Source organism: Mustela putorius, unplaced genomic scaffold, assembly GCF_011764305.1.
Source record: "Mustela putorius furo isolate JIRA1106 unplaced genomic scaffold, ASM1176430v1.1 tig00003834_pilon_pilon_pilon, whole genome shotgun sequence".
Classification (NCBI taxonomy): Eukaryota; Metazoa; Chordata; class Mammalia; order Carnivora; family Mustelidae; genus Mustela; species Mustela putorius.
The window spans coordinates 99,361,503-99,376,589 of record NW_025421987.1 but is presented as its reverse complement, the minus strand read 5'-3'; the positions used below and the strand labels follow the sequence as shown (position 1 = coordinate 99,376,589).

Below are 15,087 nucleotides of genomic sequence, written 5' to 3'. Positions count from 1 at the left end.
GACCATGACCCCAGCCAAAACCAAGAGTCAGACACTTAACTGACTGAGCTACCCAGGCACCTCTCAAACATTTACTTTTTCTAATTGAAGGACAGAATCAATTGCTTCTTTGATATAAAGTAGTATTATGGAAAGTCTGCAGTAAGTGGTCCCAGATGTATTTGAAAACACTAAATGAAAAATAGAACTATTTGCAATTTTGAATAGTGATTATGAATTTGGAGTCAGACTCCCTGGCTCTCACTTGTTCTGGCATGGTGACCTCAGCAAGCCATGTAACGTCTCTGCCTCCATTTCCTCACCTGTAAAGTCAGGATAATAATAGTACCCAGGGCAAAGTGTTTTCAAGAGCATTTAATGAGTCAACAAACACAGAGTACTTAGAGCCTGGCACAGTGAGTGCTAGGACAGCATGGGCCACAGCATTATGGTCTTAGTGTTACTATTCCTTTCAAGGTAATAAGTCTCTTGCATTGTAAATGCCTCTAAATATAAGTCATTGTACAAAGTTTTCCAGAGATCACCCGCTAAGTGAGGATCCTATTGAAATCTGCCCTGGCAAGCTCTTGGGTACAGACTTCTGGGCAGGGTCGTGAGGGTGCATTCAAAGAGAGGAGAAGGGTTTGTAGAGACTTGTGCTTGTTTCTGTACAGGTTCTGTGAGCGTAACAAAATCCATCTGAGGTCAGTGAGCAAGATTATGTCGTCTGGTGTCACCCAGTCCAGCAGTGGCAGACTGTGCTCTCCAGGACCCCACATTCTCCCAGGTGCTGGCGTGCTGTCAAAAGGGGAAGGTGCCTCTGGGATCCTCACTTGTTCATTGTGGCCCTAGCACTGTGGCACCATCATTGTTTGATCTGATCTAGTGGGTACTCTTGAATGGTGGCTGCCCTAGTGTCCACTATGTAAGGGCCTTCCTGAATGTGCATGTGTGTGTGGTCTCTGATAAGGAAGCAAAGGGTGACAGAATGAAGCCAGCAGCCTCCAACCCACAATACAGAAATAACATATAGATGCTGGGGATGTGAAGCTCAAGGCACTCTTAAAAAGTGAAAATGTGACATGGATTTTAAAAGATTAGTCTGATGCAGAATGCAACTCCCCCCCCCACCCCCCAAAAAATCCCACATGAGCCAAGAAGTGCCACTCCAGCTAACTGACAAAGTCAAAGCACAGAAGCAAATTTTGCAAACTTGGAAAATAGAGATGCTGACAAACCAGAGATTTCAGGGAGGTCTAAATTAGAAATTGGCTGAGGGGGAGAAAAAGTGATGAGGTCCCTCATGGACTCCAGTGAGAACTCTTTAATTCCCCAGCCTAACAGACCAGCAATAGGGAGCGGGCCTTGAGGATTCGGATGCAGTCAGCCAATGATGGGGTGGCTCCATTCCGTTCACTAGAAACTGACGGGTGGGTGAGGTTTAGGGCTGGCAAGCCAGTTGGAACAGGGTACCTACTTTACCCTCAGCCCTAGACAATCCTCTTCCTTCTCCTTACTGTCTTTCCCCTTCATCCCATCTGCTGGACTTTCTGCTGGGTCTGTGAACTGAGACTGGTCACCTAACCCTCTGCACTGCATGGAGCAGAGCCCTTGGTAGGAAAGGACTCCGGCCACTCCGCCGAGGTGCTCGGCTACTGTTGCTGCTGCTGCTGCTGCTGGCGTATCCGGAGGAGGTCCAAGCAAAGGCTTTGGCAACTTTGGTTTGAAGGTGATCTTCCCACAGACCCCCCTTGGTGTGATGCTTTTCATCTCATTTGTCTGTCTTCGGCTTTAAAATCTTAAAATCCTGATTTGATTGTGTCTATGTCCGTGTCATACTTGGGGTCTGGCGCTTGAAGATTGGACAGGGTCACACAAATATTTAGAATCTGAGAATGCCAGAGGAGAAAGGAGCCTTGGAGGTCAGCCATTCCAATGGCCTGACTTGGCTTTGTTTTTGTGTCTATCGTGAGAAGCAGTGACCCTTACAGGTGGGAAGGAAAGAGGCAAGACGAGGACAGCAAATACCATATTTCTTGTTCCAAGACGGGGGGGGGGGCACCCACTGAAGGGCTTTTTTGAAAATCGGAAAGGCAAAGGAAAGCTATAGTATTACAGTAAAAGGGCCTCAGCTCATCTGTTGTCAACCTTGAGAAGTGGCAGGCCCTCTGTCCCTGTAAGGTCATCAGTGCCCAGCCAGATGGGCACAGTGGACAGAAGTGGCTGTGGGCTAGAGCGATAGTTTTCGCCCTGGAAGATCAGAGCAGCCCAGGAGATGCGCCAGTCCTCTCTCCCACCGTCTCCTGGGCCTGGGGGCAAGCACAAGTGAGAACATGTATGGGAAAGCTCTTTATACACTTTGGATGAAGTTCATCCAAAGGCAGGGTATGAGGGGCATGGTATTCCCTGGTCTGTTGTGCCCTCCCCAACCCCATCTCCACAGGTAACACCGGCCCTTCCAACTCTCCTCCTGATCCCTGTGCTAAGTGGTGCCTTTTCATGGCCAACATGGCACACACTGTCCCTTCTCTCGGGAGACAACGTGTACAGCATTCATTGTCTTCAGTGAGCGATTATTTGGGTTTAGGCAAGCTCAGAAGCTGTGGGTTTTCAGTGTGTGTCCCTGCACTTGTGTTCAGGCGGCAGCAAGAATGTGCTCAGCACTACTTCTGAGTATTGGCCATGCCGTGCCCAAAAATGCTTTCCTGGCCTGTAATGATATGGGCTCAGCATCTTTTCCAAGCTCTAGAGGCTCACTTTCTGCTAATCAGCAACTCGTGGCGAGGTTGCAACATTATGGAAAATAATTTTTATTATGTAAAAACCACAGCTCTGGGCATCATTTGACTACATGCCACTCGGGATGCTTACTTTTGGAAAAGTTCTGTGAATGCATTTGTATTTTTGAAAGTGTTAAATTAACATGACTACCCGGTGAGTACGTAGCTCCAGCTTTCTTGGTGCACCAAGCTTCACCATGTCTTCCCACAAACGTTGCTCACCCCGCTCTACAATCAAATCATCACCATGTTGGCTGAGGTCCAGTCTTGGTTTTAACGGCCTTTGCGGTCAGTGGATGTTAAAGCGTATCACTGATACATGTATCAGTGGTGTCTTTGCTAGTAAGTTTTGCTAATTAACATTGCAGGTATGGATATACTTTTGCCAAAAAGTGAAATCTATAAGGGAGAAACAAATGTGTTCTCTGGAACGAGCTCAGTGGAGATGGAAGCGGAAGGGCTCTTGGGAGTTCTGAGTTGCTTTCCCTGGCTGCCCTGATGTGCGCTGGGTGTGCCTGCGGTTTGCTGGGCCTGCCTGACTGCACTCATCCCAGCAGGATGGGGGTTCTTCAGGAGCTGGCCTGCTAACTTAGTCTAATCAGCCCCCACAGGTTGGCCTTTTCATTTGGTTTCCTTTTCTAATTGGTGGACCCTCGCCTGAAAAGCTCTCCGAGTCGAACATGAGTTCTATACAGTTGCATCCCACACCATGGACAGTGGAATCCTTGCCAATGCTGTCCTGATTCCTCGGAGCAGGGGGCCTGCCTATGAGCAGGACAGCCACATCTGTGCCGTGGGTGGCCATTGTTGCAGTGAGCCCAGTGAGGTCTTTTTCACTGGCTCCTTCATTTTTGCTTGACCAAGTCCCCGCCCTTATTTCCTGAACCCAAATAGAACCCTGCATTTGATGGGTGTGGCAGGCAGCCACTGCCTTTCTACCACCTTCCCTTTCCTCTCGAGGGAAGAGTCGTGCTGGGCATGCTTGAAGTTACCTGCATGAGCTTAACAGACAGGCCTGCTTTGAATCTCATCTTAATTGCCAGTTGTGTGAGTTTAGGCAAATAATTCAACTTCTGTCTGTCAGTGACGTGAGGTGGCCAGGAGGAACAAATGGAGTTTGTATGGTGCTTGTCCCCGTGCTCGGCACACACATGGTCCAGTAAATGGTAGCCATGGCTACTAGCTGTCCAGGCCAAGTCAGTATGCCTCCGGCCAGCATCTCCTCCTCTCCCTGCTACTTGGGTCCTTTCTGTGATCAGTGTTCTTGTATTTGCAACTTTCTTTCCCTTAGCATAGAAACAAGGTTGGCTCACGGGTTTTAAAACATCCTCTGCTCAACCCTGCATCTTTTCTGGTACCCATCCTTGGTCCCTTGTCCCCTTCACTCCTAGTGTCTTTCCTCATTCCTCAGCCTCCAGCACCCTGGGATCTGCTCTGCAGTCCAGTGAACTACCGCTTGCCAAGAACACAAATGTTCTCTCCCCTGATTGCCATGAGGACTGTGGCCCTTAGCCAACATTCTCTCTGTAGCAGCAAACCATTCCCCACTCAGGGTAGGTCTTTGCCCTCTGGGGCTCCCTCCCCAGTGCCCCATCAAGGGCTGAGTGCACTGTTCTTCAGACTGGAACCAGGCCCATGGCCCAAGCCACAAATCAGACCAGCACACATTACCAGTGAAAGTGTTTAATAGTTAAATTATTTAAATAGACTTTTAAATTTCCATGGGAAATCATAATCGTATCTGTTTTTGCAAGAGCAGGAATAAAAAGAGTGCACACCCTTGGAGGGAATGAAGAGCTAGCACTGCACGGTGTCACAGTCACTGCTGAGATAGGAGGGGTGGGCCCCCAAGAGGCCAAGGAGACCATAACCAACGGCGGGGGGGCAGAGGGGAACCACCAGAGGAGCTCAGCACACACACGTCACTAAGGTTGGAAGCAAAATTAATACCTGGCACCACTGGCGGGCACTATGGAGGGGAAGGGGACTTGAGACCACCACCGTGGAGAAAGCCAGCCCACCCAACAGATGCGGGGGGTTGGGGGGTGGCAATGCAGAACTCAAGGATGGAGCGGCAAAAGCATCGACAAACTTGGGCTGGCAGTTTCGGGTCTGTAAGCTTTGCTTCTCAGAGCAGAGTTCACACTGGGGCGAGGGATGGTATGCGGAAAGGGGAGGCCAGTGCTAGGGCCCAGCGAGATGTGGTGCGGCTGGGGGTCAAAGTCATGTTTCACAGCTAGCATATAGCTGCACCCCACCTCCTGCAAGCTCGTGTTGGAGGGGAGAAGAATTCTGCCCTGAGAAGCAACAAAAAGATCTGGGCACAGAACCCAAGGGTTCTGTTTGAATAGATCTCTATGATAATAGATCATTTTTCACTTTCATGCCCATATCCATTTTATACCCTGGTAGGGTATAAAAAAAATTTTTTTCTATATATTTAACTGCCCCCCCCCCCCAAAAAAAAAAAACATAAACCAGACAAAAAATTTCTGCTAACTTTGCCCCTTGGACGCTGAAGCTGGGCTCTCCCCTTTTCTCTGTCTGGTCTGCAGATGGAGAGCAAAGCCACCACCCTACCTACACCCGAGGGCTGCATGTAAGTTACCCCCGAGTCTGCGGCGTTCTTTCTGGGAGAGCCCCCTGCACAATAGCCAACTGAGAAGGTCAGGCAGGTAAGGCTTCCTACAGCCCGCACACCAGCGGAGCGCCCGTGGCTGTCCCTGAGCTCTCAGAGCTGCCTCTCCCCAGGCAGCAAATGGCTGACAGCTCAGGGAACGGAGAGGAGACAAGACAGTGGTGTGCAGCGGCTTGGGGCTGTTTCCCTTCGTTCCAGCTGGGCCTGAGATGGGAAAACAGCTTTTTGTCTTGTTACCATTTGCATTTAACTTAAGGGAAGTGCTGTGTTGAATGTGATGTTTGCATGCATCTTCCCACTTCATCTGCGCGCAGGGCACCCCAAAAGCACACACGTTCCCTGTTCTGGGTGGACCTGGAAAACCCCCACAACTGCTGCATCTGCAGTGAGGGCAGCAGGCATCCTGTACGTGACCAGGTCAACAGCACAAACACACACACCTACACCAGTACACACATGGACGTACGTATGGTACAAATGCTGTGCACAGCTGTTATCTAGTATCATTTACAAAATATAGAATTTGGTATATTTGTTAGATCTCCAAGGATTTCAAGAATACAAAATCAAAAATACAAAAAAGACAAGTTGGGATCCCCACCCTCCCACCTCAGTGGCATCTTTGTTTGCTTGTGGGTCTTATACGCATACAACTAGCGTAGTCTAAAGAAGGGCACAGAAAGTTGTTTTATTTAATAAATATTCTTTTTCTCAGAACCACCCCTCCTTGCCTCAAGTCCTCTCACCTCCCCCGCACAATTCGCTCTGTTCCCCTTGAAGAGGCCTTGGCTACGTGTGTAGGTGTGGGAGGAGGACTGCGGAGAAGGCCGCAGTCCAGCCACAGCCCACGCTCCTGCCAGAAAACCCCTCCATGGGGCAGGGGCCGTGGCCTCTGTCGGAAGTTGAAAGGCTCACACAGAAAACCGGACCCCTGGGGCCCCTAGGTTCCTGGGGCCAGAGTCGCACCGCCGACCCACTCGGCCGAGGCCTCCCCCTCAGCCCTGTTGTCACACGCCGGGCTGCCCCACACCGTAAGAGCTCCAGCAGCTCCGCTCCACCCGTGCAGCAGCGGCACCCGTTAGAAAACTCGAGATTCAGATCACGCCTAGTGGAGTCTTCTACGGAGGAAACATCTTTGGTCAGCTTGGTGCTCGCAGGACGCTGGCACCGTGGGGCCTGGGACGGAGGCTGCTGCCTACCCACAAAGGCAGAAGCTGCTTCTGGAGTCAAAGTGGAAAATATCACCGGCGCGGCCACGTGGGCTAGAGCGCAGGCTTCCACCTGCCCACCGGTGCACAAAGAAGCCATTTCTGTTTCTCTGGAGGCCAGGCTGCCTGGCATCACCAGGTGGCAGCTGCTAACTGAGCGGGGGCCCCCCGTTGAGGAAGTAGGTCATCATCTCGCCTTTGCCCTTGACCTTGACCACACCCCTGCACTCCAGCTGGTAAGTGTTGGCAGCCAGTACCTGGTACATGTCCGTGGTGACCTGAGGAGGCAATGGAGGAGACAGGATAGGCTGTGGTTAAGCTAAGCTGTGAGTCTGTTGTCTGGTGGCTCTGCCTTACTGTCCCCAACACAGAGGGCGGGCAGCACCTCCCAGGCAGGGGCTCCTGAGGACTGACAGCTGCTCATCCTTGGAACTGCCTGTTAGAAACCAGAACAGCAGCACCTACTCCGTTCCAGGCAGTGTGGCCAAGAGCTCACCTGTGCTCTTTCAGTGCTTCTCAGAGCGTGGCCTGTGGTCCCTGAACTGCCTGTCACTGTCCACAGTGAGAAGTGCAGAAGGTGAGCAGAAGTGGGCATGTCCATAGCGTTCTGACCCTGCCGCCTCGAGAGCGAGCTTAAGACCAGTGTGCTCACTCACGTCTCACTCCACCACAGGCAGGTGGAAAGCCACTGCTTATCTCATTTAATCTAAGGAAAACACTTTTTTTTTTTTTTTAAGATTTTATTTATTTGACAGAGACCACAAGTAGGCAGAGAGGCAGGCAGGGAGAGAGAGAGGAGGAAGCAGAGAGCCTGATGTAGGACTTGATCCCAGAACCCTGAGATCATGACCTGAGCCGAAGGCAAAGGCTTAACCCACCGAGCCACCCAGGCGCCATAAGGAAAGCACTTTTATCTCAGGCTCAGACAACCTAAGTTCCTTCCCTGAGGTTCCACCGCTAGCAAATGCAGAGCCTGGATTCAGCTGTATGTCCTACTGCCCATCTGCTTTAGCTTTTGGAACAGAGAGGGGAACTCCCCAGTGGCTTCAGTCATCACTGCACTATTGCTGGGCAAAGGAGAAAGGCTGACTGGAGCAGCAATGCAAACTTGTGTCTTGCAAGGTGACCTGACAGCTATGTGAACACACCCTACGACACCCCTGCTGAGGATCCTGGCCCCGCCTGGCTATCACGCCTGGCTGGGCTGCTGGAAGGAGACCTGCTGTGTGATCACATGTATTCCAAGAATGGAAATGCCCTATGCAAAGGTGAGGTGCCAGGCCACTGTGTCATTGCAGAGTCCTTCACTCATCTATGGGTGGGGTCAAAATTTCTATACACGTGTGCCTCTCTCTCCATCTTCCATCTTGTTGTCCTTTCTCCTCTTGGCACAGGGTTGGAGGGGAGAGAGAGCCATTTGGCCCAGTCCCTCCATCACCCCAATCCCTACACACCAGCCAGGCCCTAAACACCAGCCAGGCCTGGTTGATCTGGCCAGAGCTTTGCTGCCTGAACAAAGGGCTGACCCTTTGTTCAGAGGTCCTACAGGAGAGAGAATTTAAGGGACACTTAAGCAGTGTCAGTGTGAGCAAAGGGCCTTGAAGAGAGCACAGGTCAAATGGGAAAAAGACCAGGGAAGCTAAGTAACCTGCCCACAGGCTTACGGGGCACTGGGGATGGAGGGTACAGGAAGAGAGCCTGGTCTAGGGCCTCACTGTTGTCGGACTGAAGCAGAGGGAATCAAGGAAGGCCTGAGAAAAACAACAGCAGCTGAAGAGAGGCAGACCTGGGCATGACAAGCACCAGCTTGCAAAAGAGAGAAAGGAGCGCAAGTCTCTGTGTCTCTGGCCAGCCCCCTTAGCTGTTGGGAGCATCATCCCAGGGGGACGAGTGGCCTTGCCTCGTTCTACTGAACCAGGCCGTGAGTGCTGGCAGCTCCATTCGGCAAGACCTTGCTCCCTGCAGTCATCTCTGTGTCCCCTTGTATGCGTGGATTGTGACAGTAGCACTCCTGGCTTGATATGGGCCGTGGCTCCCGCCTATACCCCCCAATTCCTCCTGTGGCCAGTAGAGGGCTTTGCACAGGCGTGAAGATCTGTCCAAGGTCCTGAGGGCTTGAAACACAATTGTGTTTTTCAAGCTCCCAAGACACAGCCCTAACTACCTTCAAGTTTGGCTGCAGAAATTCTGAGTAGGAACTGTGGGCAGCCTGCCCAAAGCCCACGCAGCATCAGACAGAGGCCCCCCACGTGGGTGAGGTGGGTGGCGGATGTTCCAGCACTCACCTGGATGCGGTCAGGCACACCGGTGCTGTCCATGCGGCTGGCCACGTTCACCGTATTGCCCCAGATGTCGTACTGAGGCTTGCGAGCCCCGATCACCCCAGCCACCACAGGGCCGATGTTGAGCCCTGCAGGGGACCGAAGTCAGCATGTTCATCAGGACTCAAGACCAGAGCTCACACTCACTGTCATTCCCCTTAGATACTCAGGGTCCTTTGGGCCTGAGGCCATGCTTGGCCCTGCTTGGCCCTGCGGCTCCCACTCCACTGCTTCCACTAAGGGCCTGCTAACCCCAACCACAGAGGTCTGCTCACACAGCACTGCTCCTACATACTGGCCACTCAGCCAGCCAGCAGCTCCTGTAAGCCCATCACCAGGTCACTTCACGTGCCCAGTGACCTGCACCACCCAGCTGCCCTTCTTTAATCATCCCTCTCAGTGGCACTTAAGTTTTCACGTCAGTTCAGACTCTACGTACTATAACTCCCCCTTTTCTTACTCCTCACCTCCTGTTTCTTTCAGGGGCACTGCAGTTCTTAGAACCTAGCTCCTAACCCACAGTCTCCTCTCTGTCCAAGTGATCCTCCCTCTGGGTATCTAGGCTAGGGCAGGGATGTCGCCATGACCCAGCACCAGGAGGCAAAGCCACTGCCCTCCGCCTGGGCTCGCTGTCTCGCTTCTGGCATGTCTGCTCTAGTCTTTCCACCCTCCCAGTCTTATCCACCCCAACCCTGATCACCCTGCTACTCCACTTTGGCTGTGCTGGTTCCCCCCATGAAGTGTCCTCCCTCCTCTGCAGGCAAGAGCCTTTCCCAACACATCTGACTCAACTGACATTATCTAGACATTTCCTGCCATGTCTCCATGTCCCTGGGGACTCCCTCTTATCACAGAAATGGTCTCTGTCACCAGGGGGTTGCATGAAGCCTCACTGTTGTGTGAGACGCAGGACTGCAAACACAGCAGAAGCTCCTAAACAACAATGTCATCCGTCCATAAGATACTGCCCACCACAGCCCTCCTCTTCAGTCCTGCCACACCACATGGAGCTTTTCACCCCACCTGCTCTTCCCAGGCCCAAATGGCCAGAAGCCAAGCTCACCAATCTTCATCTGGAAGTTGTTGAAGGAGTGTTCATTGATGTACTTCATTTGGTCCATGAGCTTCATGGCAAAGTCGGCCAGGGCTTTGATGTGGCTCTTGCCCACCTTGTCGTATGTAGAGTCATTGAGGCCTGAGGCGGCCATGTAGGTGCTGCCAATGGTCTTGATCTTTTCCAGCTGCCTGAACCGATCCTCGCTGATGATCTGGATGGAAGGAGGTCAAACCTGGGTCACCACCAAGGCTGGGGCACTGAGGTCTACAGGGAAGGGAGCAGCATGGCCCCCCCACAACCCCCGAGTTCACACAGGGGGCCAATCTCCACACCAACTCGGTGCAAGACCGACAGAGCAGGCCTCCTCCAGTATTCACCCATGTGCGGTGGCCGGGTGCTACCATCCGCCCCGTACCAGGAGCCCCAAGCCAGCTCCCTGTCATTCCAGAGCCTCTTGCCCCGAACAGGGGCTGCTGGCCATCTCCCCCCTTCTCGGGCTCACATCCCCATCCCTCCCAGGGATACATCCTCGTCTTTGTCCAGAGAGATCCCCTTCTTCCAACTCCAGGCCCTGCCAGCCAGGAGCCTGCCCAGACCCATTTCACCCACCTTTAGTTTCCCCCTGCCCCAGGACCTTCATAGGCTGCTTCCAGCACAGTCCCGTCCCAGCTCCACCATCCTTCACCCCAGGCACTATATTCCCACTGGGGTTGGCCCCCTCACACTCAACACTCAATGAGCTCCCAGGGTCAAAATGCCCAAAATGCCCTATTGGCACGGTGTACCCAGCACTTGGCACTGGGGGACTTGGAGAGGACTTGGCGAGGGTGCATGCTTGTGTTTCTGTCCCTACTATTCAGGGCTTTGCATCTTTGTCCTTCCTCCTCCTTTAGCCTGGGAGTCCCTTCTTCCTTGGACTCTCTCAAAAGCTGGGCCCTGGCCTGGGGCCTGCCCAGCCTTAGGTGGCATGAGAGAAGCAGCAGCGAACAGGGAGGACTGGCGAGATAGCCAGGCAGGGTCAGCGAGATAGCCGGGCAGGGTCTCAGTGGGGCACAGCCAGGGTGCTGAGACTTCAAACCCCAGTAACCAGGGCTGGAACACCCAATCTGGAAGCCATGCTGCATCAGTGAACCTGTTTCCTCCTCTGTGACAGGCTCGGGGAAGAAATGGAGGCAAGGTGCATGTCCTCAGGTGCCCCAGTATTCCTCCCACTCCAGGAACCCAAGCTCCCCGCAGTCGTACCTCGTCAAAGTCAGCAATGATCTCATTGAGCAGCCGCAGGCACTCAACGCCCTCATTGTTGGCCTCCAGCTCCACGTAGAACTCAGAGAAGTTGGCGATGGAGGCGAACATGACGGCCACACACTCGCACGACTGGTAGTAGAGCTCGTCGTTGCGCCGCTCGCGGGCCAGGAAGTGGGCGGCCACGTCCTTGGGCAGGATGTTGTGCAGCAGCCGCCTGTTGTAGGCCTGCAGCTCCTCCATCTCCTCCTTCTCCTCGGTGGCCTAGGACCCGGCAGCCGCTCAGAGGGAGGGCCGTGCACCCGACGCCTCCACGGGGTCCTGGCTTTTGTCCTCCCTGCCTCCCCCCCCCCACCCCACCCCCCTGCCAGGCTCTCCACAGGGAGCGACTGGTGCTCTGGCCATCAGGAAGGGGAGAGACGTGTTTGCCCCAGCCTGGGCCCTGCCTGCCCCTCAGAACGTGGCACGAGGGAGGGTGCTGGCCCTGAAGGAGGGATCCCCAGACTGGAAACATCCTGAGCAGAGGCCGAATGCATCCTGTCTGGCCAAAGCTAGACCGAGGCAGGGCGTTACGGGGCTGATCCCAAACCACGCACACCCCCGAAGGCCCTCCAGCTACCAACCGCTCCTCAACCGTCCATGTTCCTCTTCGTAGCAGGAACTGCGGTTTGATAAGATCACTTTAACAGCCTGGCCCCACAGAGGATGGCCTAAAGCCCTGCCCCTTCTCCGGGGCTCCCACAACAGCAGACTTGCCCCGGGGCCACACGGTGGGGGTGCCCCAAAGTGCCCCCCGGGGTGGGATGAGGACATCACCATTGACTTGGATTCCTCCCCAGTTTGGATCCTGGGTCTGGGAAACTGGGATCTGTGGTCATTCACCCTCCAGGTTAGAGGGAGAGTGCAGAGCCCTCGAGTCAAGAGGCCCACGGTGGCCCACAAGCTGAAACGCAGAGACAGTCATGCAGCAAGGTGTGCAAGGAGCCATATGACACAGGAGGTACGAGTGTAGTCTCCTGCCTTCCTCCCCCTCGATAGCAAACAAAATGGCCCCTTTAACTGGGAGTCACCATGTCGGTAAAATAGGCAGGTAAAGGATAAGTAACAGGGCCACTGAAAAGATCTAGGCAGCTTGCTTGGGCCTTCCCTAACTACATGTGGAGGCCTATTTGGCAGCAACAAGAATCTCCACAAGAGCCAGGACAATTTCCGTGACTCTCCCGGTGGGTGGTGGCTACTTGTGGGGAAACAGCTGGCACACCCAGCCAAAGGCACAGGACCTGCATCCGGCAGCTGTGGCAGAAAGCTTAGGGGCCCTGAGGCTCAGAGGCCTGACATCACCCTATGCCTTAGGTGAGAGGACCCATCACACCCAGAGTCCCTGGAAACATGGCCTTGAGAATGGGGGCCATGCCTAAGGAAGTTACTGGACCCTGAGATGCCCGATGGGCCCAGTGGGCATAAGCTCTCTTCTAACCCATGCGACCTTTGCTCCTGTGAGGTGAGATACTTTGACTGCCCCTATCCTCATAAACGGGGCCACCTGCTCCTAGCCCTGAAACCTGTGTGCCAGAGGGAACAGGGCGAAGTGGGGATCGCTGTAATTCTCATGGAGGAGGTCCAGCTGCTCCATCTGCCCCTGCAAATGCTCAGCCTGCCTCCAGCCCTACTGCCTGCTGAGAACACAGATCCTTTGATCAGCCCCGCAGGTGGCAGAAACACAACACGCACCCTTCCCTCGTACATCTGCCTGGTATCAGGCAGGTGGTGGTGGAGCCTGGGCTTGGGACACTGGGAGCATAGCGACCGCTGGGAACAGAGGCCAAGTCCCGACCAGGGACTCCTGCCACATCCGGACAACTTTGCTCTGAGACAGCTCCCAACATAGCCAGCTGCTTCTAGGATGGGGCTCTGGCTGGGAAGGAAGACTCAGGGCCCCACAGACCATCCACCCCTTGCTGAGGCTTATTAATAAGGTCAGTGCTGTGGGAGAAGGACAAGACTGGGCTCTCCCAAGAACTGAGACCCAGTGGTCCGCCCAGGAGCAGGCTTGATGCCTCCTGCAGATCTTTCAGGGAAGCTAAGGACCGCAGGCTTCCCCATCTTCCTGTCAGCGCCACACCCACCCACCAGGGCCAAAGATGCAATAGCAAAACTGGCTTCTGGATTAGACTAGGGATGGGGCAATGGATTATCACTCACCCATCCCAAGAGCCTGTGTTCAAGTTTTTGCTTATTGGCATGTTGTTCCCCCTCCCAAAAGTCCTGGAGGGGGACAGGAGATGGAGGGATGTGTAAGCATCCTGAGCCTGTTGCAGGGGTTCAGTGGAGAAAGGCCAACACCCCTGGCAGGTGGAGACACGCTCACTCCCCCCCCACCCCCATACATCTGTGCACAGGCCTTAATTGTTCTCAAAGTGGGAGAGGAGCTACGGTTGCCTGAGCTCTGGGGTGGGTTTGTGAGGAAGCCTCAGGCTGCTCTGCTCATCCCTGGCAGGCAGCTGTACCTTGACCCTATGCACTCAGGAGTCGGACAGACATGGGGTGAGGCTGACAGGGCAGAAGGGCACAGGCGGGCTGAATGGCAGGATCACCCTTCCCTTGCTTCCACCCCTTTCTCGAGGTCTCTACAGCACAACTGAGCTGCACAATAGCAACCATCTTGGGGGCAGGGGGCTTCCTTGGGGCTCATGCAGGAGGTTGGGTGTGTGTGTGCGGAGACGTGGACGGACATCAGCCCTAGGTACCCTGGAGTTTTGTCAGCCCCTAGGAGAGAGCTGCAACCTCCGGGGAGATTCCCCGAAGAAGAGGGCTGGGAGCCAAAAGAAGGCAGGGAGGCAGCAATGTGACCCAAGAAGGCAGAGCCTCACCCTGGAGGTGTTCCAGGTCCCTCCCAACCCAGGGCTGCCCAGGGGCATGCCACATGCAAAACAGGTTCCCTCCAACCTCAGGACATCTGCTCAGCAGGGACCTCAGCCAACCTCGTGCAACACATCCAACGGCAGGGGCAACTGGATTCCCCATCTTTAACAAAAACCCAGGACCTCTGCTGCAGCCTGAAGACTTGAGTCTCAGCGTTAGTAAGAAGCTGAGGATGAGGAAGCCTAAGTGGTTTGCAGGTGAGCCGGAGAAGGGGTCTGGAATGGAGACCAGGCCAGGGGAGGCAGAGACTGGGCTGGGAAAACAGGTCTGAGGCTGCCCACGGGAAGATGGCTTTCTCACCATGAATGCCCTTGGGTGCCCTCCCTGGAACTTCTGAGGCCACCTAGCAGGTGATGACAGCAACTGGGTCTCCTGCGAGCACCTGGAGCCTTATCCTGCATGTGGCCCAGTGGCATCCCCTCCTGCACATGGACACCATCAGGGCGCAGGCACAAAGCCTGGAGGGTAAAATGCAGGACACCTAACACCCCACTGCCTCTCTCCCTGCCTGGGCCACCTCTCTCCAGGGCGAGGGCACAGCCACCTGCCTAAGCTTCCTATGGATGGTCTTTGATGCCCCTTCCCTGGAAGGGCCTTCATGCCAGTTCTGGTCATTCAAGCCCTGCTCAGCAGCCTCCCCATACTCACCTCCTGCTACTCCTTCCTACCCCCTCCTGAGACCTTGCCACCCACACAGCAGACTGGAGCCGGCCATGCCCTGTCCCTGCCCCTGGATGCACACAGTGGGGCCTGCTCAGGATTTGTGACCCATCAAATTCCCAGCATTATCAAGGGGGGTGTGTTTGGAATAAGCGCTGGGGTTCTGCCCCTGGGCTCCTGAAAGAAGGGAACAGAGCTGCCGGGACCTGGGGCACTAGTTGGGGGGGTGGTGAGGCCTCAGCAGGACACCCCAGCAGTGCAGAGCTAAGGCCCAGCCAGC

General features: G+C 54.4%; 1 protein-coding gene across 2 annotated transcripts in view; it reads right to left on the bottom strand.

The window, feature by feature from the left end:
• Positions 1-4,426: 4,426 nt before the first annotated feature.
• The window catches only part of ADCY5 (adenylate cyclase 5), a 148,061-nt gene continuing 137,400 nt past the window's right edge, over positions 4,427-15,087 (bottom strand). For both annotated transcript variants that reach the window (XM_045088819.1, XM_004745509.3), the window contains 4 exons: positions 11,226-11,489; positions 9,990-10,194; positions 8,891-9,015; positions 4,427-6,883 (listed from right to left, as the gene is read on the bottom strand). In XM_045088819.1, the coding sequence (XP_044944754.1) occupies positions 6,755-6,883; positions 8,891-9,015; positions 9,990-10,194; positions 11,226-11,489 (723 nt within the window). In that variant the 3' untranslated portion in view covers positions 4,427-6,754. The remainder of the gene's footprint in view (positions 6,884-8,890; positions 9,016-9,989; positions 10,195-11,225; positions 11,490-15,087) is intronic.